The sequence below is a fragment of the Anomalospiza imberbis genome, chromosome 3, assembly GCF_031753505.1.
Source record: "Anomalospiza imberbis isolate Cuckoo-Finch-1a 21T00152 chromosome 3, ASM3175350v1, whole genome shotgun sequence".
Lineage (NCBI taxonomy): Eukaryota > Metazoa > Chordata > Aves > Passeriformes > Viduidae > Anomalospiza > Anomalospiza imberbis.
The window spans coordinates 30,413,295-30,427,947 of record NC_089683.1 but is presented as its reverse complement, the minus strand read 5'-3'; the positions used below and the strand labels follow the sequence as shown (position 1 = coordinate 30,427,947).

The 14,653-nt window shown below is 34.0% G+C and overlaps 1 protein-coding gene across 43 annotated transcripts in view; it reads right to left on the bottom strand.

Moving 5' to 3' along the window:
* RIMS1 (regulating synaptic membrane exocytosis 1) overlaps positions 1–14,653 on the bottom strand; it is a 296,320-nt gene that overhangs the window by 73,356 nt on the left and 208,311 nt on the right. For 18 of the 43 annotated variants that reach the window (XM_068183804.1, XM_068183823.1, XM_068183778.1 and 15 more), the window contains 2 exons: positions 10,816–10,887; positions 5,797–5,909 (listed from right to left, as the gene is read on the bottom strand). In XM_068183804.1, coding sequence (XP_068039905.1) covers positions 5,797–5,909; positions 10,816–10,887 — 185 coding nt within the window. Of the gene's footprint in view, positions 1–235; positions 266–5,796; positions 5,910–10,815; positions 10,888–13,029; positions 13,108–14,653 lie in introns of all 43 variants that reach the window. The other 25 variants (XM_068183805.1, XM_068183783.1, XM_068183809.1 and 22 more) reach the window with 5 other exon arrangements.

Sequence of the window (14,653 nt, the reverse complement as noted above, 5' to 3'; positions counted from 1 at the left end):
TATTATCTCTGTTAAATCCAGTATATTGCATTTCAATAGGAGCATGAGAAATCATGAGAGAAACCACTGTCAGATTCTAAAGAGGGCCATCAGATAGCATAGAGATATTTGAGAAACAACCTTTTTATATGTTAACACTGTTAACTGAAACCTATACACTGACATGGAGTATAATGAAGGAAAACCCAGTATCAACAGTTGCCAAACATTTGTAAAAAATTACATAAATATTTACCTTTTGTGGGAGAGTTAAAATTCTCTTGCTCTTCAATGAATTAAATGCACGGAATGATGGAAACAGAAAAAGAAATCAGCAAATTTAAAGTTAGATAAAGAAATGTGTTACATATGACAATGGCATGTACAGTAGGCAGTACTCCAGCATATGTAAAAGTAATGTAGAAAATTAAAGTGATAAACAATGACAAATAATAAAGCCTATGACTTTTTCTTTAAAATTAACAGGAACAATGATGTTACAGAGAACCAGATTGTGGAGTCTTTAAGTATTCTGCTAGAGAAGCATCATCATACCCAAATTTATGAGTGACATAAAAATCTTGTTTTAAATATCACTCTTACTTCTGAACCACACGGCACTATTTGAAGTCTCTTCTGCAATAATAAGTGTTACAAATTTATTTTCTATTAACTGAAATCAATAATACTCAATAACCACCGGAGTGTTAAAAATTCATTTTTAAGGAAAACATAAAAGCTTATGAGGCTTGAACTCATTTGTGAAAGTTAGCAGTGCTAAGAAAAATACTCTCCAGCATGAGTAAAGACTCCACAAGCTGCCTCAAAATATGCAGTGCCACCTAATAATTTAAAAATAAAACCAGAAATATGGATACAAAACAAACATTGATAGGCTGAAATCTAAAACTGAAAGGACTTTTTATTCTGCCACGCAATTTTTATACTGATAGATTTGAAAAATTTTTGACTGAAAAGGTTTATCTTTTACCATTACCACAATCATACTCTCACTGCAATGACATTTCAATGATCAACTATACAACCACAGAACTGTTTTCACTAGCACTTCTTTTCCTTTTGGGATCTTAATTGGGTTAAATATAAAAAGATACTTGCAACTCAATGTATTATTTGACAACATACTGATTTTCTGTATGAAATTCTGATTCTTATTTTTAGAAGAAAAAATACTGGACATCAAAATACTTTGTTCCTCTGCAACATCACCATTGTACAAATATGACACACAAGAACTTTATACATGTAAACCCCATTCAGTCCCAGCAGACTCTTCATGTAATTTTCCCTCATGTAACAGCAGCAGCACACACACATGCACTTCACCTTCCATAGAAGTGCTGTACAAAGCTTTTTCCAACATGAGCACCTAATGCTGGATGCACATTTGCTTTGCTTGGTGTCACCATGTGAGCCCTACTGCTGCAACCAGATGCCACTGGAAACACACACAACCACACTGCTCCAGTCAGGTTTACAGATGCTCTTTGCATGGAAACAGACTGCTATTATCACAAACCTTACTCTCATTATGTGACTTCTGAAATAGAAAACTACATTGGCAAAGCTATGAAAAAGAAACAATGTTGTGAAGACTCAAATAGAGGCAGATAGAGGGAGTACGACCTGTTTTGCTTGAATTAGCCCTGAAAGATTGTTGCTATACTGCAGCCATTGCAGATTTATATTGCTGGTTCATAAATTTCAACAGAGCTATTTTCTTTTGTTATTTACTTGCTAGAGTAATAATATAATCCCTACTTTCTGCTGGTATATATTCACTTCCTTGATCAATACAATGATCAACCATTGTGCAAAAGTGTAGAAACCCACCCTCAAATCTTATTCAAGCAAGAATTAATTCCTGTGATGTTCAATAGCTGCAATGACAGAGGACGGACTGAGTAAAGATCAGAGATGTATCCTTTATACAGAAGTATAATTTAAAAACCATGCAACTGCATCACAAAGTTGTTCTAGAAACAGCTAAAAAGCAAAGTCAATGAAGAATCCCCATCCCTCTTAACAATTGCACAGTTCCACTCAAACACGATGCAAATAAAAAACCAGTGATGCAAATCTCTTACAGCCCAGCACAGAATGACATATTAGAATACACCATTGTCCTTACCATGGCTTAGAATTTCACTGCTTTAGTCACTGAGCCAAAACATCTTCATAGGGTTAGGTCCTTTTATAAAATCATTCGTTAATACAAGAAAATTCAAAACCACTTCTTTAGTAGCATAAGTTAGAGAAATTACTATTAAATTGTGATGTCTTGAAAACACACACAGACACACCTATACAGGACTAATTTTCAATATTGAAACATCTCAAGACCTTTCAATACAACAGCATCCCAATCTTGCATTCTAAGAAATACTGCTGTCAGGGTTGCAATGGAAATAAATACAAGTATGTCTTCCTTGAATATGACCATAATAAAAATAAAAATCCCATTGCCCAAAAACTACAGAAGCCTACAATCTTAACTGCAACCACTTTTTAAAGTCTGCATGCCCTCAAGTTGCTATTATTTAGTTAGTATTGTCCCAAGTGAAAATAACTATGCCTCTCCTCCCCTCTAAAGCTACACAAAGTTGCTCTCCCCTTCAGAACGTAATCACCAAGAAGCCTGTTAATTTTTCACATTTTTTCTTGCCCGTGTGAATGATAACACTGTTTAAAGGTTTTAGTCCTTAAACTTGACCTTTTCCACTACATTTAAAGTTGTTTCTCCATTCCTGATCAATAGTGTCTTGATCAACTCTGTTTCTATAATGGAATATGGATCACTACTTTCACCATCTCTGTAACAATTACTTCTGTGAGGGTTTTTTGTTTTTTTTTTTTTTTTTTAAGAAACTATGTGTATTATTCAGGACTTTGTAAAACTACCTTGTTTTCGTGTAAGTTGAATTTTTATGATTCTCAGACTGCCAACCAGAGTAGTAACTAAGACAACATCATTTGGCAGAGACAAGGAAACAAGCTTATGTTTAGTTCTAAACTTGACGGCAAAATGGAATGTCTGAAACACAATGTCAGCCAAGTGTTATTATCATGGATATGATCACTTACAATTGATAGCTAAAGATTAGTACTTAAAATATCACTCTGTTTCTCCACATGAAAACTGCTACCAGTCTCTTGCTCCTTCATTAAATTTCATTTGTTCCATAATGGGGACATTAAAGAGTAATAAAATTACTTGACTGGATTCTTCTGTATCTCCTGAATGTGCAAGAGAGCAAATAAGACACCCATTCTTGATATACAAATATGCACTTTTTTTGCAGCAATCACTATGCCTTGTGTAACAGACTTAAATGAATATATGTATATATTAAGATTCATAGATGTACACATTTAGATGAGTATTTGACCCTCATAAAACAACAGGATTCTTATGGAACGTAAAGAAGTACTTTACTATAAAAATGATACTTTATGTCATATCATACAGGTTTTCCTCGAAACGCATGACTTCAAAATGACCATCAAAATATAGGAAGAAAATGCATTTTGAAATATTTCCAATACATTTGGATATTGTACTAGATTTTGACATCACCTGTATCTATGGTGACTGTGAATTTATACCATTAAGGACACACTCCAGTTCCAAGCACAGTTAATGCAAATCTTTTACAGAACTCAATATGTTTTAGGTTCATACTACATTTGGTTCAGATCACTTCTGGTCACTACATTTGACCCTGGTACTCATTTGACAGGGATTACAGAGGTGAAACTAATATTAAAATCTGGTGCTGTAAATCAGAGCAATCTTAAGGCCTTAGTGAATTTAATTTTTAACAGTAGTATTAATCTAGACATACCAGCATATGTAGTTCAACAGATACTGACACATACTATAAAATTTTTAAACACGTATTATAAAATCTATGCAATTTAGTACTCCTCTGCAAATATGTTCTGAGCCTGAGCAGAGCATTAAGCATGGGTAAAGCAAGAAAAGTTCCCTTTCAAAAGCAAAGTCAATCATGCAGACGAAACCAAAGTACCGTGTAGAGAAGGAAATCTCTTTAACCACTGCTTCCATGTGCTGTAAAACAGCCCCAGTGACAGGCGGCACGATGCGTAACAACAAACCAACCTCGGTGCATCTCACCTGAACATTTTATGTGTAAGGCGCAAGCACATCAGGCACAAGTGTAAACAGGAGTTCACTGAAACAGCATTACTTTACAGGTGTTCACAGTATCAACAACTTTATAAACCTAGAGTAGCTTTGGCCATGTGCTCAACTTTCATTTTTTCTTTCCTCTTCTGTACACATCCCATTTCTACTCATTTTCATGGTAAGTTCTACATTCATTTCCAACACCTTCAACAGAACATAAACTGGTATTTTACTCTCACACACCAGTTACCAAGACCAGCAGAAAGATGATATATGAATATGTAAAGGAAAGCCAAATTAAAATTAAATTAAAAGCTAATTCATCATTATATATTGTACCAAGTTCTGAAATTGAAGTAGAAATATGGAAGATAGTTGAAATTCATTAATTATTACATTTCCCTATAAAGCTTCCAACTGGCTAATATGCAGAAATAGAAACTCTGAATGTAGCTTGTAACTAGTTTATAATTCAGACAGTATTAGAGTCACTAGAAAACAAGAGGATCTGAATAGAAAGTTTAAAGTTAATAAAAGCCACTTATATCATTATATTAGTCATTCAAAATAAACACATTTATAAAACAAGAGTACATTTTATATGTGCTAATTGAGGGGTTTGTACGCCATCACAGCTCAAAGCCTTAACATTAATGTAAACTGATTGCAGATTAATGCAAGCCATCATACAAGAAAACCTCACTGGGAATCTATCATGATAAGGTGGTCATGGTCAGCAACTTTATCTGTTCAAGAATGTGATCTGCTAACAGTTCTGCAATGCTACAATATTTCATCATTATAAGCATTTCTTTAATTTCCACGAAGAAAACCTTGTAGTATGTGGCAATCTCAGTTGTTGCTTGTAGTCAATGAGAAAACAGGATTTTTTAAACACAGAAGAAAACATGAATGTACAAGTATTATCCATTGTGCCACTTCATTTCACCATAACAGCTTATTCTCTGTGTGTAGTATGTTGCAAGAAAAGGAAACAGCAATGTACATCCTTATTTGATCTTAGTATGTAAGAAACATTCTCCATAATCATCAGGTCTGCATTGTCTTTTTCAGAAAAAAGCAGCACTCTTTGCCTGATCAGTTTATTCTTAAGCAAGAAAGTGACCTGTGCTCTCACATTTCCCACAGTAATTGTTTTCATTCTTTATTCACTGAACTATGAACTCCAGAAGAAAAACAGATCTGTGACATTTATTATTAATCTATGTTAATAATGCACAACAACAAATATAAACCACAAAATAAGAAAATAAGAAATGAGTAAGACTGTCAAAATCCTTGCCCCTGGTGGTTTTTTGGTTTGTTTGTTTTTTTTTTTTTTGGGGGGGGGGGCTTTTTTTTTTTTTTTTTTGGCTGATGACATACTAGATGTTGGAAACTACCATGCCTCTAATAGAAAATTTAAACATGAAAGGGTACTAGAAAAGTAAGGCAATTAAACCACATGCAATAACCCACCAGTCAAACTTCACTGGATTTCCCAAACTACAAAGATGCTTTCCTTCTCTTCTACTGCTTTAGTGGTAGAATTATAGCATTGGACATGTAGTTATGCAATAAGACTTAAAGTAAAGAAAGGTAAGAAATCAAAGAGTTTGAGCTATCACAAGCTCATTATTTGATACCTTGCTCTATACTGCCACTTCTTACTGGAACTTGTGGTAGCTGTCTTCCCCTACGACTGCTGAAGGAGGTGTCTGCAGGAGGAGACTGCGTGGGACTTCCTTGCTGATGTGCTCTGAAAATGAAATTGAGATAAAAACAAAATAAGGCAAATGAAGAGACATTTTATATTCTGATTTTTAAACACTAATGAAGTTGCAGGTACTGAAGATGGGTTTGAAAATGTTTGCATTTTGTCTATACCATATGCACATACTCAGGTCTAGATACCTAGTCAACTTATAAGGTCTTACATTTAATTTCTCAAACTACCTTCAGCTACAGAAACATTATTTCCTTTTGGTTTTTTGTTTGTTTAATTTATTTATTTATTTGTGGGTTTGTTCTGGTTTGGGCTTTTTGACATTTTGGGTTTTTTTTTTTTTTTTTAAAGTAATATTGAAAAACCAGTGAATGAAAAGCAGTTTTCTAAGAACCATTTATGATTATTACTCAGAATTTATATACCTTCTTCTGCATTGGTAAAAGGGCAATATAAAGTGCCACTTTTATGTTTTATTAAATTTAGTATTCCCTTTATGCTGATGCAATAATTGCACAAAACCACTGGACAGCAAGTATCCATTTCCAAAGGACAGCATGTGTTTTTTCCTCAGAACACAAAGAAGGAAAAAGACCTTTAACCTTTGTCTTGGGATGGGGGAAGGGAGGGTGTGTGTGCATGCAAAATATGCACAAGACTTTTAATATTCATATCTAAGTAAATATCCTAAATCACTATGGCTGAATTCTAGCTAGCACTGTTTCAGAATATTCTGGCTACTTGATGTCTTATTCACAGATACACATGTAACGCATCAAATACCTTTGGAACCCTAACATTTAAAATAAGTATGGGCACCTATAATAACTATAGGGAAAAGGTTTAAGAAAGTAAAAGAAAAATGAGAAGCAGCAGATGGCTGAGGAGAGCTTACTGTGAAATGCCCTCGCCAGTTAAAGTAATGTCACACTCACTATAGTGCATAAGCACTGTTTATCCAGTTGCAAAGAGATAATTTGTAATTTAAAGTAGCATGTTTGAACAAGTTCAAAAAACTGTTGGCTTTCCCTAGGTAGATCAACTCACTTCCTGTTAGCCTGTAAGATCGGAGTTTGCTGTGTGAACACAGCAAACACAAGGTAACAACACATACAACAAAAGGACTAGCACAGAGTAGGCTACGAATACTTGGGTTTACTACAAAAGCATTTCTGTTTCTAAAACATACCTTTTCTTTTTATTAAAAATATTAACTGCATTTCAGTTAGTGACCTAAAAAAGGACAATATGGAAGCACACCTGTGATTCCCTTAGTTCCCTTTACAGTTTGAAATAGAAAATCTATTTAAGTACTTGTAAGTACTAGAATAGAAACATAGTTCTAAAGGAACTCTAATGAAAGTATAACATATTATGCAGTAAAATGATTGATCATGTTAGTGTAATAGAGCATAATTATTACTAGTTCCATAACTGCATATACTACAAGATAACCTGAAGCATTTCAAGTTTGTAGAGCGCCAAAATATTCTAACTGTGCCTTTTTACTTGTTTGGCTTTCTAACAGGGCAGTCTTTTGTGAATGGAACTACTGTATCAGAAATTATATCAGAAATTTTAATTCTTGTGCCATCATTTCACTGTGGGGCGGTGTGTTGTTTTTTTTTTTTTTTTTTAATTTTTGCTGACTTATGAAATCTCCCTTCAAACTCCCAGCACAACTTCCCCACAAGATACAGTCAAGGTATCCAAGGAACTGTCTGCTTCATATGACTATCATACACTATGAAGTAATCCTAAAAAAGCCCCTATATATGAAATAACACAAGAATGTCTACCAAGGATAACAAACAGGTGTGGATTCAAAGCAATTTCATAAGTAACAGTCCTTGTGGAAGACCAGCCACAATACAAAAAACCCCAAGATTCTGTTGCTTGAGCTTGTATTCTCTCTCTTAAATAATAACATTTCTTCACCTAACTCCTGCCTTGCCATAGTGGTAACCATAATATTCTTGCAGATACTGAATTTCCTGATTCTGGAAGATGCTTACAATAACAAAGATGACCTGACTTCTAAAATTTTCTGTTTCTCCATGCTGACTACAAAAGTAATCCATGCCAACTATTACACATAACCAGGTTTTAAGCATCTATCGGATGTCTAAACATCATAACATCCATAAGGTAAATATGGACCTTACTCTGTGCCAGAAAGTTGCTGTTTGTTTTTACTGTGCAAAAAATATATATCCATAACCAGGAATTTAGCTGAGAGCCCAGTGAAACACTGGAAGTTTGTCCTGCCATTACAGAACTGGACAGGATTTAACCTGCAACTCAGAAACTTATCTCCTTCTCCAGTAATACTCTTTTTACAGACATGCCCCCTTCCAAGAAAAAGAGAGAGGATCTGCTTAACTCAAATGAAGACAAATCAGGCTTAAGGTTTGAATTAGCTGGAGTAGTACAACGAGATTAATGTGCCTCTTGGGGTGCAAATAAAAAGAGAGACAAAAGGCAATTGAAGAATAACTAGCATGGCATTAAGGACTTGCTGCCCTAGGAGAAAGATCTGTTGCTTGCAGGAAGAAGCCTGCAAATGACTGAATAGAAGAATGAGACAAAAAGGAACACGGAACAAGTATGGAAGACAAAAGCTAGGGGGAAGATGAGAGAGAAGTGAGATAAGTACAGAGAGAAGAGGAATCAGGGGAAAAAATGCTACCTGGTGAGCAGTGAGATTGCAATGAGCATGTACATGTGTATCTCCTGGTTCCTCCCAGAGGAAGGAGACACTGCAAGCAGCAAGCCGATTAATTCAGCTGGCAGTGGCCTACAGGGGAATCCCACAGGTTCCAGCTCTGCCAGTACACAAGAAAACAAATTCCTTTCCCTTCAGACTGCCTCACACATGCCTCAGTAGCATGCTGCTAACTAGGAAATTATAAAGAAAAACTAAGAATAAGAGAGGGTCACCAATTTACCAATCCAGCTCACCCCTTGAATGGTGTCCTATGCCAAATATAGAAAATACAGATCAAACTGTATGCATCCTAAAATATGACAGTAATTCATATTTATTACATATATTTAGTAATTTCAGCCCTAACCCTGGTAATTCAAGGGTTAGGGCTGAAAGAAAACATTTTAAAATTCGGATGGACAAATTTTTGCTCATTCATACAAGAACAGAAAATTATTTTTGCGTAATAAATTTTACTCCTTCAGAACAGTTTACTGAATCCTATCTAGAAGGCTTATCTCATTGAATTAGGAGAACTTCTAAGCTTTAAAAACTATCTTCAAAAGGCTGCTTTTCTCTCTTTTATATACATTTCCTAAGCTGTCACACTACACAGAAAACTTAATCTTACATAGCATGTTGAAATGCCTTATAGAGAAGCTGACAGCATGCTAACAGGCTGTTCCAGTAATCTGCTTAACTAATAGTAGACAGGATTTGCAATTGGCAAAATAAAGCCCAGTTGTAAGAGAAAAATGAATACTTGAAGAAGAAATAGTCTCAATTTATATTTGACAGGAAAATTCCTTGCCTGTCCTATTATCAAAACTTTCTGGCACTAGTGGAATATTGCATCTATGATGGATGAACCGAACTACAGAATTCAGACTTATTGAAACATTTTTGTCTCACATCTAATGCTAGCGAATCATTTCATGGAAACAGAAGCCTACAACATGTGCCAGGGAGATTTAAAAAGAAGCAGTACAATTTGTGTTTCCCTATGTTCTTGTTCCCTGGGTTTATTGCTGAATTACAAAGAGCCAAACCCCTTGGACATCAGTTACTTTTCAGAAGTCAGAAAAAACAGTGGTAAACAAAAAAAGGTTTTTGTAATTTCCACAGCACAGAAGTCCCTGATTCAATCATATCAAGGATTTCAGTCATCATTTAGGTAATCTCTCCGACTCAAATTGAAAAAGCACCTGGGTTGTTGTGACTACAGAGACATCTGACTCAAGGAAAATGTAGCCATTGCTTTTGGATCAGGAACAATTATCTGGGACTAGAAGCAGTAAAACTAAAAAAAAAGTGCTTAAGTTTTGCTGTATAATGTGCATTTTCACTGAAAATAGAGATATCTGTGTTGTTCATGGAAGTTTTAAAGCTCTCACAATGTGAACAGATGTACATTCCACCTCTGTGAATCAAAATAACATAAATCAATTTCTGGCAAAGGCAGGATCTCCTCCCTCCTCACTGGGAGTTTAAATACATAAAATATACAGGGTTTAAAACTAGATGTACTTATTATTCAGTAGATATCTTTATTTTTTCTACATATATATCTTTATTGTTTCTATATCTTTCTATTATATTTTATTAATATCTTTCTATTAATATTTTCTATTCTATTTTTTCTATATCTTTTTTTCTATTTTTTCTACTTTTTCGACTTTTTCTTAAGATTTTGAACATGTAACCCCATACTACTATAACATCAAACTACAGATGATATAGTGACAATACAAATTCAGAAAAATTTAATTAATAAAGTTCCAGTCTTTATCTTAATTTTATGAAATTGTAGATTTAAATGTGTAACTTAATTTTTTATATATTAAAGTGAAATTCATTTGATCAGAGACACTTTGAATTATTTATCTGTTATAGCTCCCTATATATTTATATAATCCATTGCAGTTTTTCATCCTCAAAGCTAGCATAAAATAAGGATTTTTTTTTTTTTGAAAAAGAATCAGTGTTAAAGTGCAGAAAAGCACTTCTAGTCTTTGTCATTGAGCTTATCTGCAATGGTGGAGAATGCCAGAAAAATTCCACATGTCTGCAACAAAGTGTCAATAATACAGATACAAAATATATAATACTGTAAATTATGGCAATGTAGCTTTTTGTCACAGATGTTCTAAGAAAGTTGTATTAGAGGTATATTCCAAAATCTGGAACTGGACTGGTAATAAGAAATGCTTACACATCAATAAACACTCCTACCTTTCTGTTTCAGCTGCAGGGCCTTTCCTAGCTTGTTTTTGGCTGCTATATCTTTCCACTTTTCTGGACTGCCTGCGAATAGACATGTCAAAAAAGAAATAAACAAAGAAGAAAAAAAAAATAGAAATATGAAGATTATTTATTCATGTATTATAAAGGTAATAAAAGAAACGGTTGACAGATGAGAAAGTGACAACTATCATCATAAACAGGCTGGTGAAGTCTAATTTTAAGAGACATTGCATTAATTAGGTTTGATTGAGGCTCATGGTGTGTAGCTTGTGAGATACCAAACCAGGGAAGAAAACATTAATCCTGACTGAGCCTGCAACTAGTTTCCACTTCAAGCCTGCATTTGACTAGAAACAATGACTCCTCATAGCCCTACAAGGCATCTCTTAACAGCATGAGAAACAAGTTCAGAGTAGACAGCAGGAAAAAAACCTTGCAGAAAGAACCAGAAAGTACTACTATTTAAATAGATCTAAAAATTGCTTTAAAATCTAAATTTCAAAAGCAAAACCAATACTGCATGATATCAGATTTAAAAAAGGCTGTCACTATATTAATAAAAACTTGTTTTTTCAAAAATCTCATTCTATTACCTTTTAAAGTTTTTAGAAACAGATTAAACCAATTCTATTTTCTTCCTAGTCAATATAAGTAAGTTGGAAATTATTTAACTCCTTCATTCCTTTCATGCACAAAGCTTTTACAGAATTCATCTGACATTTAGGTAATGAAGCACTAGCTACCTCAGACAGTCTAAGCACTCACTTTGATATTAAATATAAACAAAGGACAGTAATAGGAGTCTATACATATAGAACACAGGTAAAGATACATTTCACCATTATTACCCAGGACTATAAATATAATATGTAAATCTCTGCAAGTCTTCTGCTCCAAAATTTTCTGTATTATCCATGGTAATATCAGTTTTTACAAAATCAAATTTACCACTTTAAACCTCAGAAAACCATCAATATGTATTATTTTTAAGAAGAAAAAGTGCATACAGTGTTTCAGGAGTGGTAAAACCAGAGAGTGATGATTTTTCAATCGTAGACCAGAAATGCTAACAAACTTTAATACATGCAAGATCTTGCAATGATACAGTCAATGTCATATATTAGGCTATATAAATTACTGTGGGCAAAACAGAGAGACAAAAATAATATGGTATGGTATGTTTTCCTTTTAAACCTTTGTGGTTATGAAGAGCAATCCAGTGCCTGAACTGGAAGATACCTAAATAACTATGTGACACCTAACTATGCCCAAAAAACATAATCATAGTGGTTTTTCATTATTTTTACCCACTGCAATATTTGATGAGCATTTTATTGTGATGCAGTAGATTCCACAAAAAAGAAAACACTGCAGCAAAATCCAATATACTTTCTGCATGAGCAGAGGTCATTAACTGATGCTTTCAGAATTTAAAAAAATGTATTTTCTCACAAAAAAAATAGCATGTCAGATTAAAAACAGAAATCCCTTTTGCCCTCAATCTATTTTATTTTTTGTATATTCTCATTGTTTTTCAATTTTTTTCCTTTACCAGGACAAATACAAAGTGGATACAGAGGAAAATACACATATTAAATATGCTGCAGCTTTATTTAAAACCTACAATTAGCAAAGTTCTAAAAGTTATGGCTATATCCACTGTGTCCAGCAGCATTACCATTCCAATTATGTCACCCTCTTAATTTTCTGTTTAGTTGGTTCTGTTTGGGGCTTATTTTTCTCTTACTCCTTATGTTGCTTGCCAAGGTTGTGACATTGCATACAGTGGAGAAAGAGAGCTCATGGTTTCAGTCAGATGGAAAAGCCAAGAGCAGGATGTGCTTTGCTGTGACAACAGTAATACACAGCACTAATGAGCTACACTTATTTCTCTGCTCTCAGGGCAGTCCTTGAGAAATACCAGAAATTATTTAAAATCAGTTTCTCTCTTGTTTCCTCTCTCTGGCTAAGATGATGCTGTATACATTTCCAATTAGGCCAACATGCTCTGATTTACTCCCTAAATGTACTTCATAGGAGAAAAAAGATATTATCCATGAATGATACATGCACACATGTACTTGTACATAAAACCAGGGGGGAAAAAAAAGAAAATGTGTGAAAGTATGCAGAACACATGAAGAATATACAATAACCAATACCTCATTTACTTTGATCTATGATTTGAGTAAATAAGGATACCTCTGTGCTGCTCCAGGTTTAGCACTTAGGTGGTCTACACTGTCCTGTTTTGGAATGCAAGACTCCAGCGTCCTTGTTCTTCACAATATTTGGAAACATGGATGTGAATTTGGACGGAATGAGCAGAAACAGAGAGATGGTCACATGCAGTGAAGGTGGAGACATGCAGTCAAATATATAAACAAAAAGCATTCAGTCACTATTGAAAAAAGCTGTATTTCTCATTTTCCTGTTCCAAACACTATAAAATTTTAGATGTAAGATCAACAGTCTAAGATGTAATGAAGTATAGAATGAAAGCCTCTTAAGTATTTTTAAAAAACACTATGCTCTACATGCTGAATGGCAGCACTTATTTAATAGGTGCTATTATCCTTCTTGAGAATATATAAACATACAAAAACCCCCTTTGATTAAGAAGATGCATATTTTGTCATTATATTGTGAAATTGTGAAAATGCAAGTAAATTTCCTCATTTCATGCATTGTGATGAAACCTTCCTGTTCTATTGCCATACAGTCTGCTACAGTAGCAATTTTCAATTATTCAACAGCAAAGTAGAATAACTGACTCAGATTTTTTAAAAATAAAAAGTATATAGGAATAATTCTGAATTTCTATGGAATTTTAATTTCTCCTGAAGCCGCAGAATTTGTTCACAGCTTTCAATTTGGCAAGAATATTATCATCTTGTTGGTTTATTATTAATTTTTAACGAAATCTATTATAAGATCCATGAATGGAATATTTTTTTTTCAAATATCAAATTTGCATTTTAATGAGAAAACTCAGCAAAATTTGTGGTCCACTAATAACCTAAGTTTTGTAATATATTTGCATCTATACCCATTAGGGTCAGGAATGGCTAAAATTTCTCTCTAAGATCATGAATCTTCCAACTGTCACACCAAATCATTGAACAATATATATCATATTCAGGTAAGCACTACATATTGTTTTATATACAGACAAGCTATTTACAGTTCATGTTCCAAAGTTCTATGTGCCTCAGTGTATCTACCAGATATGTGTTAACAAATCTGCACACAGAAATTTGACAATATTCCTACTGAAATTAAAAATTACTACTTCTGAAATGAAAACATAATATTGTCATACAATTCAGTGTCCAGTATTTTTAAATGATTTATTACTGTCTTGTACAGGAGCCCTCAGTGGTGTGCAGTGAGTGTTACTTTATGTAGCCTTGAAGTCACCAGGAATGTCATGTTCAATACTTCCTGAGTTTTTCTGAAGTTTTCTTAAAGGCTGGATCTGCACGGTACCTGCAAGTACCAGGAGGGCACTTGCTCTGCAGCTGGCTTCAGGTGACTCTGGGACAAGCATTCTTACATATGTATGCATGACTGACAAAAGCTACTTCTCTTAAATGTAAATATATGAGAATTCATTTTTTTAAGGCTTATTTTATCCAGACTTGGCTACATGCTGATATTATATGCAGATTTTTCCAAATGAACAGTCTGAAAAAAAATTTCACCTACCATTAAATGCTCAGCTTTCATTCACCTTGTTTTTATCATCACTTACAATTTCACAGATCTTCAGATACCCATCTGTCTACACTGTAGACACTGGACATTTAAACTTCCTAATTTCTAA